The sequence below is a fragment of the Thrips palmi genome, unplaced genomic scaffold (genome assembly GCF_012932325.1).
Source record: "Thrips palmi isolate BJ-2018 unplaced genomic scaffold, TpBJ-2018v1 HiC_scaffold_3, whole genome shotgun sequence".
Classification (NCBI taxonomy): Eukaryota; Metazoa; Arthropoda; class Insecta; order Thysanoptera; family Thripidae; genus Thrips; species Thrips palmi.
The window spans coordinates 4,926,337-4,948,708 of NW_023144630.1; the positions used below are offsets into that span (position 1 = coordinate 4,926,337).

The following is a 22,372-nucleotide window of genomic DNA, read 5'->3' on the forward strand; positions in this document are numbered from 1 at the left end:
TTTGTTTTGCCGCGCAGTTTCCTCACGTGCGTTTTGATTGCCCCCTTGATTGCTGTTCGGGTGATGTGCGATGTGCGCTGTGCGCCCCGGCGCCGCAGCACAGTGGGCCAGAAGACCGGTGGAGGGGCAAACCTCTAGACGCGTTTTGAGCTCCAGAGTCGCTAAACATGACTCGAACTGAACGTGTGACCCCACCAATGGATTCCTCGTTCGGAGAGCAATCCATTGGTGGGGTCACGCGTTCGGTTCGAGTCCCATTTAGCGACTCTAAAGCTCAAAACGCGTCCGGGATTCTGACCGCTTCACCGGTCGTCTGGCCCACTGTGCGCCGTGCCGTTCCGGGGCCAGCGCACAAAGGCCCCAAAGGCCGCGACGCACGCGCGGCGACGCGGAGGGCTTCCAGGTGGAGTCTTGAAAGACGTAGGCAGCAAGCCCTTGTAGGTAGACACCCCTGAGCCCGTCTCTGGACCCGCCCCTGTCCCGTGGGAAGGGTGGCGGAGCCAGGCGTTGCCGCGCAGTCCCGGCGAGGGGGTGTGACTCAGTCGCCTGGAGTGGACATTCGACTGGACGCGACTCTGCTGGGGTTGTTGAATCCTAGCTTCCTGGCTTGCTGCGCCTGCTTCCTCTCCGGAAGCCTGTCTAGACTAGACACTGGCACACTGGCAGGCAGCTAGGAGGGGCTAGGAGGGGACGGCTGGCGGGCGCGTGGCGGCGTGGGCAAGGTCACGGTCGCGCGTGTCTGCCGTTGATATATAAAAGCCGATGCCGGCCGGCCCCAGGCAGACGCTCTTCTCCTCCAAGACAGTCACCACCATGGCTCGAGCCACCCTCCTCCTCGCCGGCCTGGCCCTGGCGGCCGCCCTGGTGCTGGCCGTGGCCAAGCCCCAGCCCGGCAAGCTGGACTCCGTGGACGTGGACACCGTGCTCAAGAACAAGCGCCTCTTCGACAACTACGTCAAGTGCATCCTGGACAAGGCGCCCTGCTCCGTGGAGGGCACCGAGCTCAAGCGTGAGTAACCAGGGGGAGGCGGCGGAAATTCCAGATGCTTTTTGAGCTGCAGAGTCGCTAAGCAGGACTCGAACCGACCGTGTGACCACACCAATGGATTCCTCGTTCGGAGAGCAGTCCATTGGTGGGGTCACACGTTCGGTTCGAGTCCCATTTAGCGACTCTGGAGCTCAAAACGCGTCTCGAATTGTGACCGCCCCCACCGGTCTTCTGGCGCACTGTGCGCCTCCGTGTTTCCCCTCTCCTTGACGTGGACCGTCCCCTTGCCGCAGAGCGCCTGCCCAAGGACCTCGCCAACAAGTGTGCCGACTGCACGCCCAACGACAAGACGCGCGCCAGGAAGGTGGTGAACCACCTCAAGAGCGAGCGCAAGGACGTGTGGGAGGCCTTCAAGACCAAGTTCGACCCCGAGAGCAAGTGGGGCGACCTGGACTGGCTCAACGTGAGTACCTTCGGACCTTCGGGTCCCGTGTTCGAATACCCGCAGTGCGCCTTGCATTCTCCTAGGAGGTGGAAAACCACCGCCTGCCACAACAGAGGCGGCTGCGGGTCTGCCGCTAGGGCGCTGGTCCGGGGTTCGACTCCAGGCCGCGGCGTCAATCTGACTAACGTTTTTGTTTCTCCCGTGTTGCAGTAAACGAGAGTGCCCCCGCCCCGTGGACACCCCTCCCCTCCATCTGTGAATACGCATCCAGTTGAAGCCATCGTTCGAGTCATTGCCGACGTCTTTCGGCCGTTTCGTTAAGCGACATTGTTACACACTTCCCGTGTCAGGGAAGTGTTTAGTGCTGTGATCCTCCTCTGTAATTTGTACATTAAAACTACTTTTTGAAACAGAAAAATGTCTAGTGTGAGAGAATTGCTTTACACAGCAACCCAACCGAGAGTGGCAGGTTCCTTTCCGTAACGGAGGAACACCGGCACGGGCCGTTTACTGCAACAGCCGTGGGAGAAAATCGCACGACACCTGCAGAACACTGAAAAAAAAAACACACCTGGACAGCTGCGTCGTAGATTCGGCGCATGTTTATCTCCTACGGCGCGGAATGAATGGGTAATCGGGGAGGGAAGCGAAAAAAGCAGACACCTTTACGAATTCGGCGAAGCCGAGGAACGGCGCGTGGCGTTGTCCGGTCTGTCTGTCTGTCTGTCTGTCTGTCTGTCCGTCCGTCCGTCTGTCCAGTGGCGTGCACAGACACGGCGAGGGAGATGGGGGCATGCTTTTTGTCGACAGTGAGGTGTAGATGGCATCGCATCGCTCTGTTCGCCATTCCGCCTTCGACCCGCCAGGGACGCCAAATAAAAAAGGGGGATGGGCACAGACTAGGCCAAAACAGCACGCAAAACAGTGCGCCGCAATCGTAACTGCGCTGTGGATGGGTGGGCTAGAAAATAGACAGCACCTCTGAATAAAGTAACGCTTACGACTAGGTTTATTTAAATAAAACATGAACGATATCACAGTTGGGGCTAGACCTTGATGCCGTGCTTGTCGGCGTCGGCCTTGTAGGTGGCTTCGTAGCGGCCCTCGGGGTCGTACTTGGCCTTCAGCTCGTTCCACAGGACGGGCTTCTTCTCGATCAGGAAGCGCACCACCTTCTCGGTCTGCATCTTCTGCTTCTCGGTGCACTTGGAGCAGCGGCTGGTCAGGGCGTCCGGCAGCGACTCTGGAAAAAGTAAACAAAGTTACAGTGGGATGTCATGTCGAGCCGCTCCCAATTGGGTCGCTGCGCCCCGCCGCACAGTGGATCTGCCAGAAGACCGGTGGAGGCGGACAAAACTCTAGACGCGTTTTGAGTTCCAGAGTCGCTAAACAGGAGTCGAACCGAGCGTGTGACCCCACCAATGGATTCCTCGTTCGGAGAGCAACCCATTGGTGGGGTCACACGTTCGGTTCGAGTAACGTTTAGCGACTCTGGAGCAAGAAAAGCATTTAGAATTGGAGGCACGACCCGATCCCTCACCCCCACCTCTATCCTTGTCCTTCCCTACGCGTCGAATGGGTTGCCTGCCTGCGGGCGGCGGCAGCCGGCAAGGCACGAGCCGGCCCGCCCAGAGGCCATTCAACTCGGTCCGGCCGGCTTCAGCGGCGAGAGGTACCAAGTACTCCTACTGCACTTCGGGCTCAACCCTTTATTTTCTCCCTTCCGATGCACGATTTCTGTGACGGTCTCCCTTCCCGCTACACTTCGCCGACAAGGCTGACATAAGGAGCAGACACACACCTACACACACACACAAACACACGCGCGTGACATAACACCCCATGCGACGAAGCTTTAACGATCAGGATGTATTGATCAGGACCTGTGGCAGTGGGTCGGTGTTGTAATGCCCTGTCGATACTTCCAGGCCACACACTCACACGCACACTCACACACACTCACACAGCCAGCCGGCCGGTTCAAAAACAGGGCGGTAGCACTTCCTGCGTGCTGGCCGCATTGGCCGCGTTGGCCGCGCGCGTCCTTGACCGCGGCTCGGCTCGGCTCGGCTCGGCTCGGCTCGGCTCGGCTCGGCTCGGCTCGGCTCGGCTCGGCTCGGCTCGGCTCCTCCAGCTGTCCCAGTGTCCTGCAGTGTCCTGCAGTGTGCCGGCGGCATGGCGTGCCGCGGCTAGCTTTTGACAGGGCGGTCGAACGTCGATCGTGACGACCAGCTGGATGGCGGGGCGGAGGTAAAAGCATCCCGGCGCGATAAGCATCACCGCAAACCTCGCCCCATTTTCATTTTGAACATTTTCCCGCCTTCCGCGGCGCGTGGCGCGTGCGGCGCCCAAGGCACTTTCACTGTCGCCGGACCGCCAGGACCGCGGCGCGACACCAAGGAAGGTGTCCTTGCATGCGTGCCAACGGCGTCGGCCACCTTCCAGGCGCACGCCTGCAAGTGCCTGCAAGTGCCTGCAAGTGCCTGCAAGTTGCGTGAGGGACTTGCATAATGACGGCTGTGTTTTCCCGCGCTGCACGGCGCGGCTAGGCGCGGCCTGCGGGTCAACGAATGGCTGCGGCCGGTCCCACTCACCGCCTTGGCGGTAATGTGCCAAGTTCCGAATTCGCTGAGGGCCTGCCTCACGACCGTCTTGGAGTCGGCCAGCCTCCGCCTCCACGAAAGAGAGAGAACGCGAGACGCCGCACGGGATTCGAACCCGCCGCCCAGATCGCACAGTGACTCACTTTTGAGCTCGGCGCCGTCGGGGGTGCAGCGGCCCTTGTCCATGAGGCACTTGAAGTAGTTGTCGAGCAGCCTCTGGTTCTTGAGGATGTCGTCCACGTTGACGTTGTCGAACTTGTTGGTGTACTTGTCCTCGGCGAGCGCGACCGCCGCCAGGGCCAGGCACACACACAGGGCGAGGGCGGTCTTCATGTTGGAGCGTCGACGGTTCCGAATCTAATGCGGCAAGGGCCGCCAACTCTCGCATATATACGGCTCGAGGCTCCGGGGATGTCCGGGGAGGGGTGGCGGCCAGGGCGGCCCGGGTGGGGGCCGTCCGCGCGGTCCCCGTCCGCTGGGCGTAGGGTACGCGTCGAACGCCAAGCGGCGAGCGGCGACGCGGCGCCCAGGGACGGGCCGGCGGGGAGGGAAGGGGTCCTTGTTTGTGTCCGTGCAATGTCGCCCGATAGCTGCACGGCCGTGCACGGCCCAGCACGCCCAGCTCGGGGGTGGTCGATGTAGATCATGGCCGTGATAGGCACGCCAGTTCCGACCGCGCGCCACCGAGGAAAAGTCGTCGTTAAAAATATTAGTTCGGGTTCGATGATGGTGACGTGGCGAAGGGGTCTGCTTCTGGCTACAGCTGTGTCCAAGGAGTAGCCAACCCGAGATGATCAGTGTACGTCTAGTTGGCAATCAGTGCAATAATCAACATAATCCGATAAAGCAATAATGACACTGTTAGAGATTCATTCACTTTTTGAGGTCGAAAATGTTAGTGAGTAGGCTGGGCGCGTGGCGGGTACACTGAGTGCAAGAAGTGGCAGACCCTCCGTGATAAGGTGTCATCTGCGAAAACAAAGGCTCACAAAAACGACATCGGATACTCAGCTGAGTGATCGGCGTTTCTGTTCAACGAAAGCGCCGCACAGTGGGACCGGTGGAGGCGGCCAAACTCTAGACGCGTTTTGATCTCCAGAGTCGCTAAACGGGACTCGAACCGAACGTGTGACCCCACCAATGGATTGCTCTCCGAACGAGGAATCCATTGGTGGGGTCACACGCTCGGTTCGAGTCCGATTTAGCGACTTTGGAGCTCCAAACGCGCCTGGAGTTTTGTCCGCCTCCACCGGCCTTCTGGCCCACTGCCTGCAGGCTGCTGCGAGGGAAGACCAACGGACGTATTGGCTGGGCCGGGCTGTGCGAAAAACAATTTCACTGAGATGTGCATCCCGTTTCGTTCTTGACGCACTCGTGCAGCCGGAGAAATCCCGTAGGCGTCCCGCTGACGTCGCCGTGCACTCTCATGACGTCAAGTCAAGGTGGCGGCGCAGGGCCGTCACTGAGCGCCCTGCCGCCCTGCGCGTCGCGACGGTCGCGGCGCCGTTCGAAGAGCTCCGAGTACACTGCCGCGCGAAAGTCGCCTCCAGCCAGCACAGTGGATTTGCCAGAAGACCGGTGGAGGCGGCAAAAAATCTGGCGTTTCGAGCTCCAGAGTCGCTAAACAGGACTTGAACCGAGCGTGGGACCCCACCAATGGATTCCTCGTTCGGAGAGCAATGCATTGGTGGGGTCACACGTTCGGTTCGAGTCCCATTTAGCGACTCTGGAGCTCAAAACGCGTCCGGGATTTTGGCCGCCTCCACCGGTCTTCTGGCCCACTGTGCGCCGTCCCGCAGCCCGGCCAGTCACCTCGCGCAAAAATGGAGCCGATAGTCCACCAATAGCGGCACTCGCTTGTTTTTCCGCTGCCCCGCCGCATTTGCATACGACAGTGGAGTGGGACGCGTTCGCCCTAACGGGACGGCAGCCCTGGGCCAATCTGCCAATCAAAGGGACCGGAAAAATTCGCACCAGTCACAAAGTTGGGCGACTCTGCTTGCGAAGTCCGGGCTCGTCTTGTCCAGCGAGCGCTGGAGTCCCGGAGCCGATGCTCTTTCTGGTTTTGCTGGAGGATGCCTGCCGCTCTGCGCCGCTCTGCTCCGCCAGCCCGTGCGTGCGGGAGGGCACACACGCCGTGACGTCAAGGCTTATTTTCATCTCCCTTCACGTGGATTCAGTTCAGGCCAGGTCAGGTTTTAGGAACACCGGAGAGGCCCGAAACCGACCCGAAACCGACCCTAGCCTCCGCAGCCCTGTCGCAAGGCGGCCTCAGGTGTTTGTGCTTGCCAAGCAGCGCGCCGCCAACCTCTGAGTATGACGCGAGCCTGGACAAATACGTCACGACCAAAATATGCCTGTGTCATCGCTAAGAGTTTTTTTCCAGTGTAGGGTTCGCGGAGAGGGGAGAGGGGGTCGATCAGCGGGGTCGCTTCGTTTAAATCCCGCGCGCTCTAAAAATTTCCGCACTCAGCATCCAGAGAGGACATGAGGCTTCACTCGCCGATTTACGGACCGATTACAACCGATTCGCAGAAAGCCACCGAGCGGACCCGAGCCGGTTCTGCATGTCAACCACCCATTCTGTTTAGTATTTACTTTTGGCTCCCGCGTCCGACGTCCTCGTACTCGTCTAGTGGTTGGCTCAGACGGGAACGAGGTGGCGCGGATGCACAGTGGGCCAGAAGACCGGTGGAGGCGGTCAAAATCCCGGACGCGTTTTGAGCTGCAGAGTCGCTAAATGGGACTCGAACCGAACGTGTGACCCCACCAATGGATTGCTCTCCGAACATCGAATCCATTGGTGGGGTCACACGTTCAGGTCGAGCCCCGTTTAGCGACTCTGGAACTCAAAACGCGTCTGCTGTTTTGACCGCCTCCACCGGTCTTCTGGCCCACTGTGGGATGGTGGCGCGGTGCCTCTGGGTTTTCCCAGGCAACTCAACGACCTCCGCGGCCTCCAGGAGACGATCCACGTCTAGACGAGCGCCAACGAGCGCAGGTAAACAGTCAACAGCCCTGGACTGCAGGCCGTGCCCTGGAAGGCCCTGGACGCCCTGCAGTAGCGGGGCGGGGCGGGGCGGGGCGGGGCGGGGCGGGGCGGGGCGGGGCGGGCGGGCGGGCAAGACACGGCGCGGCGTCCTGGACACGGCTGGGCTTATGTAACTGCCCTCGAAACCTGGCCGAGCCTCTGAGCCCTGCCGGCCGCCAGTGGAGGCTCGCCGTCCTGGCCGCCGCCCCGCCGCCACACCGCTCAGTTTGCCGGTTTATCGTAAACCGCGGGACACAACGGCCCCGCCCCGCCCCGCCCCCGTTATACAACGTACACTGCTCAATAATGGGCCACAATAGGCGGCCCGTTCAAAAGCGGTTCAAGACCGGTCCTCGGGCCGCGCCGCCGCTGCGGCCACGCGTTACAGAGGGTTACGGCGGCCGAGGCCGAATCGAGGGCGCCAAGCAGAGCCAAGCGGAGCCAAGCGGAGGCCGGAGGGCCGCACAGTGGGAGGCCGTCAAAGCCCCGGACGCGTTTTGAGCTCCAGAGTCGCTAAATGGGACTCGGACCGAACGCGTGACCCCACCAATGGATTGCACGAACGAGGGATCCATTGGTGGGGTCACACGTTCGGTTCGAGTCCTGTTCAGCGACGCTGCAGCTCAAAGCGTGTCAAGAGTTTCGGCCGCCTCCACCGGTCTTTTGGTCCACTGTGGGTCGATCGGCTGCGACGGCGCAGATCCAGCAGAGGCAGGGACTCCGTGGCGACGCCGAGGACTACGTAAGCGCCGAGCGACGGCCGGCGGCCAGCCGCCCCGCATCGGCGGGAGGTTGCTGGGGCACTGTGCAAAGCGCGGTGCGCGGCAGGGCAGGTTTCGTCAAACAGCACAAAAATAAAACAAAACAAGGAAAACTTGTAGGATGATTTTGTTTGAGGCCGCGTCCCAATTGGCCGAGGGTTCACCGAGACTGCGGCAGGACAGGCTCACCGAGACAGGTGTCCCATGTCCTGTCCCGTCGACGCAGGCGGACGCAGGCAGACGCAGGTCCCCAGGACGCGGCGGGTCACGCTGCAGGCGAGGCTGCAGGGAACGACAGGGAACGTCCCTGACCCAGAGACCTTGAAAAGCCCCAGGACTCACATGCAGCCGAGCGGCATGCAGCGGCGCGAAGCCGCGAAGCGACAAGGGAAAAAAAGTGTTGTTGTTGTTGTTTCTTAAGCGAGGCGAGTGGAGTGGTGCAGTATGATTGCCGGGTATGCAGCGAGCAGCAGCGAGGCCTGCAAACTGCAAAATGATCCTTTCATCACACTTTCGTGAGACACGCCTGGCGACGCTGCGGGTATTAGAACCCGGGATCCTGGGCAGGCGATGCACGCACAAGCCCCAGCAGCCATGTAAAGCGCTTGTGAATCAAGCTCTTGATTTTCGGTATGAAACCAATGGAAACAATACGAGGGGGGAACAGCTTCCCTCATTCATTGTACAAAAATTGACCACATTCCACATTCAGGTGACGAAAACGCCTGTAAGTACGCAACATGTGTGGCCAAAATGCCAGAAATATTGCACATTCTTGCTTATTTACACAATCATTGTACACAAAACTATACAGTGGGACACCCCTTGAAACAATTGAACTGAAAAATTATGGCTAGGTTCTCTGCCTGCTGCGGACCACTGGTCTCATTTGGCACCGTTCCTGCGACTCTTCGAGACGCAGACTCGATATAGACACGAGACCCAGGACGTCCTCCTCCAGGACAGCACAGCCCGCGCGGCAGGCAACCCATCGGACACCCGCGTCGAACAGGTTGCCTCCCGGGCGCCATTCGGCCCCGCCTCAACCGCGGTCAGTCAGGAACTGACAGGCGATCGAAAGTGAAAGGCTGACCGGGAATGCATCCTTCGCACAGTGGGCCAGAAGACCGGAGGAGGTGGTCAAAATTCTAGACGCCTTTTGAGCTCCAGAGTCGCTAAAGGACTCGAACCGAACGTGTGACCTATACCAATTGCCCTTCGAACGAGGAATCCATTTGGGGGGTCCCCCACCCTTGGTTCGAGTCAAGGGTTAGCGACTCTGGGAAAACGCGGGCTAAAGTGCTCGACCGCCCGGCCCCCGGCAAGGCCTTCTGGCATCCCTTGTGCTTGTAGTCGCGCCGCTGTTCCTCCTTCCCGCCACCGCGCGCAGCTGGCCAGAGCCGTCGCCACCCCCTTGGCTGTCTGAGTCAAGGGTCAGGCCGCTTGTGGGAACGGGTCGTAAAAGCTGCTCTACTGCGGCGAGGCGAAGGTCGTCGTCATCTTCATCCCCTTTTTTGTGACTTGTAGTCGCGCCGCTGTTCCTCCTTCCCGCCAACGGCGCGCAGCTGGAGGCAGCAGGAAGCCGCGGGGGGAGGCCGCCCCGCCGTAGAGGCCCCGCGCGGTGCTGCGCTCTGGCGGCCGGCGGCGGCGGCTGCGCGCCGGGCGGGGGAAGGGGGAGGGGGAGGGGGGAGACCCACCCCGTGCGTACGCTACGCTGTACGCTGCTGCGCTCGGGCGGGCGGCGCTGGAAGCTGCAGCCCGCTTGAGTTTGGAGGGAGCGGGGAGCGGGGAGCGGCGCGGTGCAAGTTTCAGCGTGTCCTGGGACCCGACCCGGCCTCACCCCGGCTTGTTGTCCTCCGTGTTGTCAGTGAGTTACAGTGTTTCAGGGCGGCAGAAGTGCGCTGTCGCGGTGGCTCTGGCCGACGGTACCCGGTACCGAGTGTGACTGCGTGTTCGCGAGGAGGGTACTCTGTGTCCAGCGTGTCCTGCGGGTCCTGCGCGCCGTGCCGTGCCGTGGATGCCGGCTGCCTAGCGTAACGGACTTTTCCAGTGCGGTGCCGCCGGGAGGGAGGCCGCGCAGACAGCGAGACTTCTTGCTCCGCGTCCAGCGGCTTTTCTAAGGTGAGCTCTCAAGGGCTGTCGCCCTCGCCGGATTTCGGTTTTCGGCTCTCATCGCGGCGCTGCCCGCCGACACCGGCTTCTCGGCGTTCGGGATGTCCTGGCCGTCCTCGCGAGGGCGCGGGCTGCGGCCGGGGGCCCTCGGGGGTGCGCTAGCCACCCCGAACCGGCGGCGGCGCGGCCCGCCGGTTTGAACGTTTGCCGGGGTTTTGAAGTCGCGGCCGCGGAGTCGCGCTCGCCTCGCGGCTCCGCGGGGCCGGTCGTGGGGCTCTGCCGGCGTGGGGCTCTGCCGGCGTGGGGCCGAGATCGATCGAGTGGTGGCTGGCAGGCTGGGAGCTGCGTCGTGCACAAAGGGGGTTGCTGCGCGCTGCCCGCGCTGCGCCGTGGAGCTGCCAGGCTTCGGCTTGCCTCGGCTCCTGCCGCGCCGTGCCCTGGCCGTGCCCTGGCCGTGCCGCGCCCGCCGGCTCTGCCTCTGCTTGCCCGGCTTGCCCCGCACAGTGCCGCCCCGCCGCCCTCAGAGCCTCCACGGCCAGCACCAGGAGCGTCCCGTCGTCGCCGTCCCCGGAGCCGAGAGCCGCCATGGTGGCCGCCAAGGTGCGTACCCGTCATCGGCGACCCCGTGGAGGGCGTCCTCGCGGAGGCTGGCCGTCGGTGCGTCGCCCGTTCGTTCATCCGGGGGTTTACGCTTCGCTTCCCGGAAGCCCATTGACAGGCGGGCAGGCAGGCAGCCACCCGGCCTGAGCCCCAGGCGGGGTGCCGGCTCCGTGCTCCGTGCCGGCCGGGGAGGCTGGGCTAGGCTGGGCGGCAGGCTCTCTCTCTCTCTCTCTCTCCCTCTCGCACTCCAACGACCCGTGATTGCGAGAGAGACCGGCGAAGCACCGTTCCGGAATGAGAGGGTGCGCAGCGCAAAATACATCGCAAAGATTTTGTCCAGACTTGGCAGTGCGGCAGCATCCTGGCCGCTGTGAAGGGGTGCGCGTCCGGGAGGCGTTTTATCTCTCTCGCACCTTTGGGGACGCCCCGCGAGTGCGAGAGAGACAGAGCGACGAAAACGAATCTCGGAATCGGTGTGCGGGTCCCTGACCTACGACCCGCTGTCCTCGCAGTGAACGAACTCCCAGTGAGGATTTTAGAACGGGATTCAATTTGGGGTGCTGGCGCAGCTTTCGAGGCGGGTCCTGTTGGGTTGGGGTGGGGTGGGTCTGGCGGCCGGGGCGGGGCGGGGCGGGGCGCCCCCTCAGCGGCCCGGGCGGGGCGGTGGCGGGTGGCGGGGTTCCTCTAGGTTCCTCGCATCCCGGGCCGGCCGGGTTGTTCCTGGTCCGGGGCGTTCCAGGGTGTGGCGGGTGGCGGCCCGCGAGCTGCCCGCTGCCCGAGGCGCTCCCTCCACGGGATGACGCTTTTGCCTCATCTCGCTCTGCATTGCTGAATAGCGGCTCCAGGGACTGCAACCCCTGGAATTGCAATCAGCAGAAACGGCGTTGGGATTATTTTTTGTGATTTACTTTAGCCCGGAGGCCACGCCGCGCCACCGCCACCCTTTTCGGAACCTCGACTCAACACATGGTCTCCCTGTCGAGCCGGCCCCGCCTAGCCCCGCCTTGCCCCGCCCTTCCAGAAAATGAACCCCATTTTTTCCCACCCCACCGTCTCTCTCTTTCTGCTCCCCTCAGCGTCGCCTCCCCACCCCATTACAGTGGTGCGCCAAATTTCCCCACCTCTGTCTCTCTCGCACTCGTGGGGCGTCCCGCATGAGAGCGAGAGAGACAGCGCGACGGAGCGCTGCTCACGGCGGCAAATGACCGGGAGCGACTGTTTTTTCGGGGGAAGGGGGGGGGGGCTGACCTCGCGCTGACCGGAAGTGCCATCCCCTTCCGGCCCCACGCGCAGCCAGTGGAGCACGCCGCGCTGACCCGTCGCACCATTAATCAGGACCGTTATCTAAAAATACCTCTTAATTATTTTTTCTGAAAGTATTCCTCGCAGGGTGCTCGACAGGTAGTTCACCTGCCGCCGCCTGCCGCGGCCCGTCACCCTCCAGTCCACACCCCAACTCCCCGCTCCGGCACCGCCAGGGCACCGCCAGGGCACGGCACACGACGCCACATTATGACTACGAATGCCGGCCTTGACGCCGGCCCCTGCCGGCCTCTGCTGCATGCAGATCAACCCCGCGTCCCGAAAAGGGAACCGTCGAAAACGAGGGGGTATGCACTCGCGTAATAGTCGGTTCACTCTATCTGTAATAGCACGCGTAATAATACGCGTAATAGTCGCGTATTAGTCGCGTATTAGTCGCGTAATAGCCGAAATTGTCAAAATTTTACCAATTTTGGTGTGTTTTAGGCCGTTTTTAGCTAAATTCCGATTAATTTGTGGCGTAATAGAGCGTAATAGCGTAATAGTCGGTACACAGGTTCAGAGAGCGCATACCCCCTCGGTCGAAAACGTAAAGCGGCGGCGCACCGCCCCTGCCGAGTTTCTGGCAGTGTAGGCCTCAATGTGGTCCGCAGGTGGCGCGTGCAAACACTCTGCCTGCCCGGGTGCCGCACTGCCGGCCTAGCCCGGCCTCTTCTTGGCGCGCAAATCTGGGGGGCCGTCCCTAAGCGAGCGGAGGACAGTGGAATCCCCGTTCGGAGAGCAATCCATTGGTGGGGTCGCACGTTCGGTTCGAGTCCCATTTAGCGACTCTGGAGCTCAAAACGCGTCCGGAATTTTGGCCGCCTCCACCGGTCTTCTGGCAAAGCCACTGCGTGGCGGCGCGTGGCGCGAGGCGCGAGCCAGTGAAGGGGACTCGCTTCTCGTTCACGCTCTCCCCGAAGCAGGTGCGCATCTCGCTGGACTCGCCCCACTCCACCGCTTGGGGGGGGGGGGAATTGTTTTGCCGGCTTGCCTGCTGCCTTGCACATGTCAGCCTCCACCGCAGAAGCACCGCACCGCAGGGCATCGCAAGATGCAGTCGTCTTCGTCGCTCTGCCTCTCTCGCACTCGTGGGGCGTCCCTTGTGGAGCTCAAAAGACGTCGAGAGTTTTGGCCGCCTCCACCGGTCTTCTGGCCCACTGTGCGCGGGGCGGGCTGGCGGGCCTGGCGCCGAAGCGGCGCTCTGTGTGCACTGTGTGCACTATGCATGTCGCAGCCTGGCGGCCCGGCCTTGTGGCTGGCGGGGGTCATGAACCGGAACGGTGCCACGCCCGCCACGCCCCTCGCGTTACAACTGTCAAACTAATTGCGTGATTGGGGGCAAGCAGCAGGCAGCAGCAGCAGAGCACGCCGAGGAGGCCGTCGTGCAGGCCGTCGTGTAGGCGCGGGGGCGTGCGGTGCCGAGGGGCTGTCGGGGGCACCGGCGCCGCAAAGTTGATAAAAATCTCGACGGATGTCGAGCTGGTCTGACTTTGGGAGTTTGCTGCGCGCTGCGCCCGATGTATTCAAATGTAGGCAGCTGACTGACTGCCTTGGCGGCTTCGCAGCCACCTCCGGGCCAGCTGCACAGTGGGCCAGAAGACCGGTGGAGGCGGCCAAAATCCTAGACGCGTTTTGAGCTCCAGAGTCGCTGAATGGGACTCGAACCGAGCGTGTGACCCCATCAATGGATTGCTCTCCGAACGAGGAATCGATTGGTGGGGTCACACGTCCGGTTCGAGTCCTGTTCAGCGACTCTGGAGCTCAAAACGCGTCTAGAGTGGCGGCATGCCGGGTGCGGGAAGTGGTCCATCGCGGGGCTGGCGCTGGCGATCGCCGAGCAGAAGGCCCCTTGGCCAGCCCCCTCGCCCCCTGGCCCTTCGCTGCAGCCAGTCAGTGGGCTAATTCTGCCCTCCTCGTTGTTCCCCAGCCGCTGCCGTAAACGTACGAAAATACGCCAGCCGAGGGGAAGCGGCACGGCCTGCACGGCCGGCACGCCAGCTGGAGGCAGAGGCAGCCAGGACGGCGTTTTGGAGCCCCCGCGAGCCCCCCCCCCTTTCAATCGCATTCTTGGGCGCCGCCGGAAGTCCGGCGGTCCGCGCCAGCTGCGTTGCCGCCGTGGAGCAGGCCCTCTCCACGAAGCACCGGTGGAACAAACGCAGTGACGTCATCCGACTATCCGACTTGTCCTTCAAAGCCAATTTCTTCGTGGATATGGAAAAATGAATCGCTGTTAGTATAGTGCGAGGACGCCCCCGCGCCCCGTGGGCCCTCCGTGGGGTGGGTGGGGTGGCTCCCTCGTCGTCTGCCCGTGAGTTACTGGGGCCGTTACTAATAGCAGGGCGTGGCCGCGGCGTGGCCCGCACTAGTGTGTCTGTCTCGCTCGCGCAGGAGTGGGACAGCCGTTCCCTTGGAGCGCGTGTCCGACTGCGTGAACCGCCGCGCGCCCCGCCGTGTCCGGTGTCCGTGTGGTGTAGCCACGGTGTAGCAGTCGAGCTGCACTTTGCACCTGTGCGACCGCGGCGCCATCATACCCTGCCAGGCTTTCCTGGAACAATTAAAAATGTTAATGCGCGGAAACGATGAACTGAGTCCTACGATCGCAGGATTTTTTCAGCTTTCGGCTAGTCATGTGGGAGAGGGCATGCCTGTTCCGTGCCTCCCTCTAGGAACTCAACACCCTCTGTGCAAGCCTTGTGGCTCCAAGGTCGCTGATGCAGCCCTCTCCAGTGGAGGGCCCGGCCCACAGTGGACCAGAAGACCGGTGGAGGCGGCCGAAACTCCAGACGCGTTTTGAGCTCCAGAGTCGCTAAATGGGACTCGAACCGAACGTTTGACCCCACCAATTGATTGCTCTCCGAACGAGGAGTCTATTGGTGGGGTCACACGCTCGGTTCAAGTCTCATTTCGGGACTCAGGAGCTCAAAACGCGTCCGGGAGGTTGGCCGCCTCCACCGGTCGTCTGGCCCACTGTGCCGCCTGGAGTGCCTGGAGAAGAGCGGCGCCGCGCCACTGGAGGCCTTGTTGGCCTTGGCGGAGCCCGTGGAATACATGGAAGTTTGTACCTTCCCATGTGCATCGGTGTATACACTGAGTGCACTCGAGGGCTTTCTGAAGGCCGGCGGCAGGCTGCAGCAGCGGTTGCAGCAGGCCGTGCTGGACTTTGACGCTGTCGGTTCTCGCCCTCTTGGCCGAAGTCTCACAAGTTGAGGAGCGGGCAAGGGGAGGGCTGGGTGGCGCCCCCCCCCCCTTTCCCCCTCCCCTCCGGCCCGGTCCTAATCATAACAACCCAGAGATCTGATTAAGGCGTCGGAAAAACTCGGTCAAAAAATAGAAAAATTGGGATGCACTACAGGCGGGCATTTCCAAGGGCCTGGCTATCGTCTGCTGTGCTTTCCCAGGAACAACCCCTTGTGTGTGTGAGTGTGTGTGAGTGTGTGTGTGTGTGTGGCACCAGGCGGCAACGTCCGCTGTAAGTGGATTTCACGTATCCTTTACCATACACGCCACCCCTCCCATCGTCTGCCAGCCGAGCGTTCCCGAAAGACCGTCTCCTCGCTCTGTCTCTGTCGCACCCACAGGGCGTCTCGTGCAGGCGCGAGAGAGACGGAGCGACGAAACGATGCAGTGGCGTGTGAATAGGCGGGTCTAGACGGCGGCCGCCGCAATGGCCGCATTCTTGTTGTTCTTCCGATGGCGCGGCGGGGCACAGTGGGCCAGAAGACCGGTGGAGGTGGCCAAAACTCTAGACGCGCCTTGAGCTCCAGAGTCGCTAAGCAGGACTCGAACCGAACGTGTGACCCCACCAATGGATTGCTCGTTCGGAGAGCAGTCCATTGGTGGGGTCACACGCTCGGTTCGAGTCCCATTTAGCGACTCTGGAACTCAAAACGCGTCCGGGATTCCGACCGCCTCCGCCGGTCTTCTGGCCCACTGTGCGGGGCGTTGGGCGACTGCCTTGTGTGGTCCTGTCCTCCGGGGGAAGGGAAGGGGGTGATAAACCGGGGCGGGGCAATAGTGTGACCGAAATAGAAAAGGTGGACGCTAAGACCGAAGGACGTGGAATCGAGGCACGGAGGCACGTACCGCGGTCCTTCCGTCTCGGTCTTCCCCAGTGGCGTAGCTGGCTTGGACGCCTTGCCCCGCCCCTCCACGCCCTGCCTCGCCCCCGCACCGCGGCGACGCTCTTTTTCTGTTCCCGCCGCGGCTCCTGCTGCAACTGGAGACTCCTCTGTCTCTCTCGCGCCTGCACGGGCCACTCCATGAGTGCGAGAGAGACAGAGAAAGGGACTCTCGGAATCAGTCTGCTGTGTGCAATGAGCTAATTGGCGCGGTGGGCGGGAGGGCCTAACGGTGTCACCGTCCGCGTCGCTGTCGTTGTTGTTGTTGTCGTTTTTGCTCACCCCGCGGCGCGTCGTTGTTCCAGGAGGAGGCCGCGATGAGCAGCATGGAGTTGGAGCCCAAGACTGAGGACAAGCTGGACAAGCCGGAGAAGGCGGCCGAGAAGGTGGAGAAGACGGACGACAAGAAGGAGATCGAGGAGGAGGAGCGCGAGATGATGCTCAACGAGGAGAACAAGAAGCACACCGAGGAGGCCAACGAGAAGGCCAAGGAGGCCGGCGAGGACACCATCGAGGCCGCCGACGCCAAGGTGTCTACCGGGGAGGTGAGCGGCGCGTGGTGGTTTTGGTGCCGGCCGAAGTGTTGTTGTTGCTGACCATGTTGTTGTTGTTGGCGCAGGTGGAGCGGAAGCGCAAGGCCCTGGAGGAGGCCACCAAGAAGGACGACAAGGGCCGCGTGCCCATCGGCGGCATCCGCATGCCGGGCTTCCTGCAGCGCCGCGGCAAGGACAAGGGCAAGGTGGGTCGAGCTGGGGTTCGAATCCCGGCGGCGGCCAGCGCTTTTCGCAAAGGCCGGGCAAAGGCTTTCGCTCGGCAATGCGTGATTCGGTCGGTGAATCACCATCGCGGCGAAGGGAGGGGAGCGTGATTCACCACTCGCCCTGCGGCCCTTGAGGCCCTTGAGGGTGCCGAATCCCCTCGCCGCCCTTCACCCCACTGGCGGCCAAAACCCGAGACGCGTTTTGAGCTCCAGAGTCGCCAAGCGGGACTCGAACCGAACGTGTGACCCCACCAATGGATTGCCCTCCGTACGAGGAATCCATTGGTGGGGTCACAGTCTTGGTTCAAGTCCTGTTTAGCGACTATGGAGCTCAAAACGCGTCTAGAATTTTGGCCACTCTGGGAAATTTCAAATTTGGATCTGGCGCCGCAACTGAGTGCCCCTTTGCTGGTGCAGGAGCCGGACCCCGAGGAGGGCGTGGACCTGCTGGAGCAGGGCGGCGCGGCGGCGGACAAGGCCGCCGAGGGCGCGGAGGGCGCGCGCGAAGGCTTCGGGCCGCGGTGCCAGCGCAGCCTGCGCCGCCTCATGCCCAACATGCCCAAGGGCGTGCCCAACCTGCCCGCCATGCCCGCCATGCCCGCGCTGCGGCCCCACCTCGCCAGCCTCAAGCTGGCCAACCCCTTCAGCAAGAAGAAGAAGGCCACGGACGTGGAGGCCGGCCCCACCGTTACCAGCGAGGAAGGCGCGGCGCAGGAGACGACCCCCGTGCAGGAGGCGGCCGACAAGGAGGCCCTCGCCGAGAAGGAGAAGCACCTGCAGAAGGCCAAGGAGGCCGGCCTGGAGGTGGTGGAGGTCGTCAAGAGCAAGAACAAGGAGGACGAGGCTGACGCCGCCGACGGCATGGAGACGGTGCAGCTCGACGCCGAGGTGAGACGGCCCGGCCAGGGACTCCTACCCGTGCAGGTTGCTGTGGATTGGTGGAGCTGACTCGCGTCTTCTTGCAGGAGAAGGGTGACCCGGACAAGGACGCAGCCGCCGCCAACAAGAACCTGCCCCTGATGGAGCGCGTGCGCGCCTACCCGCACAAGCTGGTGGTGGCTGGCGTGGCCGTCTTCGTGGTGCTGCTCATCACCATCATCTCGGTGGCCGTGTCCGGGCCGCGGCATGACTTCGCGCGCGGGCCCATCCCCGACGGCAACGGGAAGTTCGCCCTCGCCACCACCTCGTGCGGACTGGTGCAAGGGTCAGTCCCAGTCGGAGTCAAAAGCTCGCAATGCTCCTTTTCAACGTGTCCATTCTGTTTCTAAATTGTGTCACACTTGTTTTGCAGCCTGCTCGAAAGTGGGGCTTACACTTTCCGAGGCATTCCCTTTGCACGCCCTCCCGTTGGTCAGCTCCGCTGGAAACCTGCCCAACCGTTGGACAATTTGGAACACTGTTGGAATGGTACCTTCACTGCTCACAACGCTTCAAACTTCTGCTGGCAAATTTTCCCTGAAGATGTAAGCTTGTTGTTCTATTCCTTTGTTTATTTCTTTATTGTTCTGTGATGTTGGGAACTTATTGGTGAAACAATCTTGTACTCTAGCAATCAGTGAATGGAGCTGAAGACTGCTTGACTTTGGATGTGTACACTCCTCAAGTGAGTTTTGAGAACCCTCTTCCAGTTGTCGTTGTTGTTGGGTCATCTCATATGACTGGAGGCTCAACTACTCCGCTCCTGCAACCAACAGCCAAGCTTTCTCGTGCCAAGGAAGTTGTTTTCGTCAGGCCCAACTTCCGTTTGGGAGTAAGTTGTTGTTTCTTTTAAATGTTCCTTCCTCTTCACCGTCATTTAAATTTCATGTAACGTTTGACTCTGGGTTAATTTTTCAGGTTCTCGGCTTCCTTTCAACCAAATCCTTATCTCGATCTGCCTATCCTCAAACTAGTGGAAACTATGGTCTCTCTGACATTAAGATGGCCTTAGAGTGGGTGAAGCTCAACATTGCTGCTTTCGGAGGGGATCCCAATGCCGTAACTGTTCTTGGATACCGTGCTGGTGCTACACTGGTAACAGCTTTAGCATCATCCCCTTCATCGAAAGGTGCGCTATACCACATTTTTCAAAACTTTTCTCATAAAATTGTTTCAAAAATTAATTTATTCTGAATATATAGGCTTGATGAAGCGTGTGTGGGTGACAAGTGGTTCTGCTGACTTCCCTGGACGCCCTCTCTCTGAGTCGGAAAATGATGCCGCACCTTTCCTTGAGAAACTTCGTGGTCAATGCAACAACAAAAATTCTACCGGTAAGGTTTTCTTTCTGCTCTATTTTGATGCACGGCTCTTTTCTAGGCCTGCTACTGAATTCACATTCTAATTGGTTGCAGCTGATGAGGTTTCTGCTGAGTGCTTACGCTCAATTGATGTTGAGGACCTTTTGGATGCAATGCCTGCGGAATGGAGGCCGACTACTCCTGACCTGCCCGCTCCTGTCTCGACCAATGGCATGCCATCTCCTCATCAGTGGCTCGTTCTTGACGGAGACCTGCTGCGTAACCACCCCTCTGAAGTGTGGGAGAAATGGGAGACAGAAGGCACTGGTGCTCTGCAAATCGTCATTGGTAACCATTTTTTCATTCAAACTGTAATATTTGTCTCAATCAGGAATCTAACAAACTTCTGTTTGAAATAGGTGCAACTGCCCATTCGGATGCCAGTGTTGAGCTGTACCGTAATGTTTCCGATGGTGCTGAGAAGGATGTCCGAAGCCACATTGAGAACAGTGTCCTAGGGGAGGCAAAGGTTGCTGAGGACGCTATCAACCGTTACAATGCCACATGGTCTGGACTTGCTTCTCTGGTTTCTGACATCCGCACTGTGTGTCCCCTCAATGCCATGGCAACCAAGATGCCCACATCTGCATACTTCTATGTTGCAACTTTCCCTATTAGTGGTAAGTCTTCCCAGAAGTGTCTGTAGTCTATTCTTCTCTGGCTGATGTTAAAAATGCTTCATTTCATAAAATTTATTCTTGAAAAGTCCCTCTAGGCCATGGCCTCTTAAATTTCAAAGCAGTAGAAGCTCTTGGTTTTCTATTTTTTATTTGGTAGTTTAAAAAATATAACAAGACGTTTTTAATTTAAAACCCGTAGGTTTTAAGGGGTGCGGGAGGGGTCGATGGTCAAACATCCCTACTAAGCGTGTAAGCGGGAAGACCAAGTGGCCTGCCCCACCTGTAGACTGTGAAGGTAAATCCCTTTGTAGGTTCCCTTGATTGTTTTTGTGGGCTTCTTGCATGTTGTTCCATGCATATGTTTTTCCTTTTAAATATCAGACTTTATTGTTTAGTCTTAGTATAATTTACTAGTGCAGTTCCTTTACATTTACCAAACCTAATTTCGGGTTTCTTGAAAGACTTGTTCTGCTTTGTGGTATTTTTCCTGGAAACTCCATCTCCTAATAGAAAATGCTTCTTTCAGAGTTATTTGTTTTGTATTTTTACCACAGTTGTACATGTTTTTGACCATTTTGCCATCTTATGTTTTGTTTTCCCAATCAGATATGTCTGATTCTAACTTGATGCCGTTTTCCTTTGCAGTCTCCAAATCTGAGGATGAACTGGAGTACCAGGAGCCTCTTGCTGAGCTGGGCATTGATGTTGCTGCCATCATGGGCAGGGTTGAGGGAGCCACACCTGAGGAACGTCGCTACATCACTGCCATGCAACAACTCTTTTATCAGTTTGTCAGATTTGGTGAGCTACACCATGGTAGCGAGAGGTACAGTGGCCGTGTGCTTGTGGTCGACCAGGACACACTGCCAAAGAATGAATATCCCAATTGCAACTTCTGGATTCAAAAAGATATTGTTCCAAGGTTTGGACATAGAAATTAATGTTCGATCTGCTCAAAATATTTCCCATGGCGCCGTTTTACCCGGCCATCGTAGCCAAAGATTCTTTACTATTCTTTGCCATAACATAAATAAGTGATCAAGAATTTGGATTTGTCATTATTTATTGTAACAGTCATCTTTAAATGCTTAATTTCCCTCCGGACTGTACGTGATTATTTGTGAACACATGAAGATAAGTAGAATGGTTTTCAGTTAAAGATATTGTCAACTGACAGCCATCCCAGGTGGAACAAAAAGCTACTGTGGTATTATCTCTGGCATGCCAAGGTGTGTCAGCTGGACTTCATAGTTTTTACTTTGTGTTCTACTTGGGATAACATATCACAATGAACTTTTTGTTGTCTTTTTGTCAATTATTACTGGAAAAAATTGACCAAATGAACTTGTGAGTTTATTTCTGACGAGCGTCAAGCAACATTACAGTAAATGGCTCTTACCATTTTTTTTTTATAAATGTGTGGAAGTGAAAGTGGTGTGTGCATGGATGAGTGTTTGATAATTGGTGCATTGCACACGATTGTATTGTCATTTCCAATGTATCTTATTCGTATGCAATTGATGTCCAACTCGATACTTTAACTATAAAGCTGCAGTTCTAAAAAACTGTGATTAAGAGAGAATAGTCATTTTTTTCCTAGGTTTTTCCGTTATTGTTGAGGAATGCCATGTATACTCCTAGTTTACAAAAAATAATCAACCAAAAAACATGGCTTATGACTGTCTAGGGGCTGTTTACCATGACTGAAAGAGAGAGCGACTTTGATTCCCCCCAATGTTTCTTAAGATGCTTTCCTTGTATGTCTCTCATTATTGAAATTCATAACAATTGAGACTGAACAACACACTGTAGTGCTATATCCCATCTGCTCAAAGTTCATCCCTTAGTGATTCCAGTCTCAAGTAGTTTTCATTACTGTGTACATGTAGTGCTTCAGTAGAAACAGGGGCAGCATACCATTTCATTGTGTGTTCTTGTAGTCAGCACTGTATTCTTTATTGTCTAGTACTTAACTTCCAATTACATTTTCCTCTAAGATCTTATTAGAAGATTTTCTTGATGTCTTTTAGTTAGCTTTTGTAAAATTACTAATGTGCTTAATCTGTATTAAAGGGTTACTAAATAATATGTATCTAGAAATCTGTAACTTGCCAGGTGGTGAAATGTCATGGATTTAGTTAGTTGTTGCTTTGAAGCGTCCATGTAAGTTGAGATTGAACGAGCAACTTTTCTGATTTACCTTGAGCAGAATTAGAGGATAGTTCTGGTGTTTATTTTTCCCTCTTTTTAAAATTTTTGTGATATTTATTTTCATTTATTCCACATCCCTAATTCATTGAGTTTTTAATTTTTCATGTGGTCCATAAAAGTCTGTGAACATTTGCGCGGGGAAAAGGCTGGATAGAAATATTATCAGTCAATCTTGTGATATAATTATGAACTGAAAATCATCCTCCAATTTGGATGATAATTTACTGAAAAGTCTTGTGTTTTCCGCCCGTTTTGGTGTCACAGTGTTATGCTTACAGAGAAGGAATTTTCTTCACAAGACTTACATCTTGCATTATGCATGAGTGTTTTATGAAATTGACTCTCAAAATGCATGTACTTTACTCTATGAGCCTTAATTGACTGATTGACATTGTATCTACATCTCTGTACTTCTCCTAGAATTTCCATTTCCTTTTTGTTAACCCACGAATTAATTTGTACATATTTTTCTTATGGTAATAAATTATGATCTCAATATCTTGAGTAGTGATTTCTCCAATATCATTGGCTCAGGTAAA

The 22,372-nt window shown here is 58.0% G+C and overlaps 3 protein-coding genes across 5 annotated transcripts; 2 read left to right on the top strand and 1 right to left on the bottom strand.

Moving 5' to 3' along the window:
• The first annotated feature begins 773 nt into the window (after positions 1 to 773).
• On the top strand, positions 774 to 1,851 carry LOC117648000 (allergen Tha p 1-like). Its single transcript, XM_034390068.1, has 3 exons — positions 774 to 1,009; positions 1,282 to 1,451; positions 1,644 to 1,851. Exons 1-3 carry the CDS (start codon positions 814 to 816, stop codon positions 1,644 to 1,646), a joined length of 369 nt encoding a protein of 122 aa, XP_034245959.1. The 5' UTR covers positions 774 to 813; the 3' UTR covers positions 1,647 to 1,851.
• A 562-nt stretch (positions 1,852 to 2,413) lies between these two features.
• On the bottom strand, positions 2,414 to 4,405 carry LOC117648588 (ejaculatory bulb-specific protein 3). The gene is made up of 2 exons (XM_034391157.1): positions 4,180 to 4,405; positions 2,414 to 2,676 (listed from the first exon to the last, which is right to left on the bottom strand). The coding sequence occupies exons 1-2, from the start codon at positions 4,367 to 4,369 to the stop codon at positions 2,480 to 2,482; spliced, it is 387 nt and encodes a 128-aa protein (XP_034247048.1). The 5' UTR covers positions 4,370 to 4,405; the 3' UTR covers positions 2,414 to 2,479.
• Positions 4,406 to 9,701: 5,296 nt separating this feature from the next.
• Positions 9,702 to 22,329, top strand: LOC117648572 (neurotactin). 3 transcript variants are annotated; one of them, XM_034391115.1, is made up of 13 exons: positions 9,702 to 9,949; positions 16,269 to 16,508; positions 16,583 to 16,702; positions 17,141 to 17,611; positions 17,689 to 17,927; positions 18,015 to 18,186; positions 18,273 to 18,473; positions 18,560 to 18,770; positions 18,844 to 18,975; positions 19,057 to 19,290; positions 19,362 to 19,622; positions 19,822 to 19,917; positions 20,268 to 22,329. In XM_034391115.1, the coding sequence occupies exons 2-13, from the start codon at positions 16,281 to 16,283 to the stop codon at positions 20,561 to 20,563; spliced, it is 2,661 nt and encodes an 886-aa protein (XP_034247006.1). In that variant the 5' UTR covers positions 9,702 to 9,949; positions 16,269 to 16,280; the 3' UTR covers positions 20,564 to 22,329. The 3 variants fall into 3 exon arrangements, with proteins under 3 accessions (XP_034247006.1, XP_034247005.1, XP_034247007.1); XM_034391114.1 differs by lacking the exon at positions 9,702 to 9,949 and adding an exon at positions 10,455 to 10,540; XM_034391116.1 differs by lacking the exons at positions 9,702 to 9,949; positions 19,822 to 19,917 and adding an exon at positions 10,455 to 10,540.
• Positions 22,330 to 22,372: the final 43 nt, after the last annotated feature.

Excerpts from the sequence above, each read along its gene's own strand:
- LOC117648572 (XM_034391114.1), top strand. Across the intron at positions 16,703-17,140 it reads GCGGCAAGGACAAGGGCAAG|GAGCCGGACCCCGAGGAGGG; the intron begins GTGGGTCGAGCT and ends TTGCTGGTGCAG. Across the intron at positions 18,976-19,056 it reads CAACAACAAAAATTCTACCG|CTGATGAGGTTTCTGCTGAG; the intron begins GTAAGGTTTTCT and ends AATTGGTTGCAG.
- LOC117648588 (XM_034391157.1), bottom strand. The coding sequence starts at position 4,369 with ATGAAGACCGCCCTCGCCCTGTGTGTGTGCCTGGCCCTGGCGGCGGTC. Across the intron at positions 2,677-4,179 it reads CGACGGCGCCGAGCTCAAAA|AGTCGCTGCCGGACGCCCTG; the intron begins GTGAGTCACTGT and ends TACTTTTTCCAG.
- LOC117648000 (XM_034390068.1), top strand. The coding sequence starts at position 814 with ATGGCTCGAGCCACCCTCCTCCTCGCCGGCCTGGCCCTGGCGGCCGCC. Across the intron at positions 1,010-1,281 it reads GGAGGGCACCGAGCTCAAGC|AGCGCCTGCCCAAGGACCTC; the intron begins GTGAGTAACCAG and ends CCCTTGCCGCAG.